The sequence below is a fragment of the Calidris pugnax genome, unplaced genomic scaffold (assembly GCF_001431845.1).
Source record: "Calidris pugnax isolate Ruff unplaced genomic scaffold, ASM143184v1 scaffold19, whole genome shotgun sequence".
NCBI lineage: Eukaryota > Metazoa > Chordata > Aves > Charadriiformes > Scolopacidae > Calidris > Calidris pugnax.
The window spans coordinates 2,429,294-2,429,706 of NW_015090775.1; the positions used below are offsets into that span (position 1 = coordinate 2,429,294).

The 413-nt window shown below is 75.5% G+C and overlaps 1 protein-coding gene across 1 annotated transcript in view; it reads left to right on the top strand.

The window, feature by feature from the left end:
* The first annotated feature begins 13 nt into the window (after positions 1 to 13).
* The window catches only part of NEBL (nebulette), a 283,351-nt gene continuing 282,951 nt past the window's right edge, over positions 14 to 413 (top strand). Inside the window, exon 1 of the mRNA XM_014946207.1 lies at positions 14 to 318. Within this exon, the coding sequence (XP_014801693.1) occupies positions 250 to 318 (69 nt within the window). The 5' untranslated portion in view covers positions 14 to 249. The remainder of the gene's footprint in view (positions 319 to 413) is intronic.

The window sequence follows — 413 nt, forward strand, 5'->3', positions numbered from 1 at the left end:
CCCCGCCCGCCCACTCGCACATGCTGCCGAGCCGCAGTCAGCTGGAGCGCCGCTCCCTCCTCAGCCGCCGCCGATGACCTCCTCGCCCGCCGGCAGCCGCTGAGGACCCCCTCTCACCCCCGCCAGGGCAGGGGATGGTAGATCGGCCGCCCGGAGCCCCCTCCAGCCCAACCCGCCGCACCGCACCGCAGCCTCGGCCGCCGCCGCCCCCCGCGGGAGCCGCCGCCGCCGCCTGAGAGGAGCCGAAAAATGAACCCCCAGTGCGCCCGCTGTGGCAAAGTGGTCTATCCCACCGAGAAAGTCAACTGCCTGGACAAGGTGCTGTGGGGCGGGAGATCGGGAGGGGGATGGCGCCTCCCGGGCGGGCTCACCCGCCCTGTGCCCCTCTCCGTGCCGGCGGGGGGGCGGGGGGA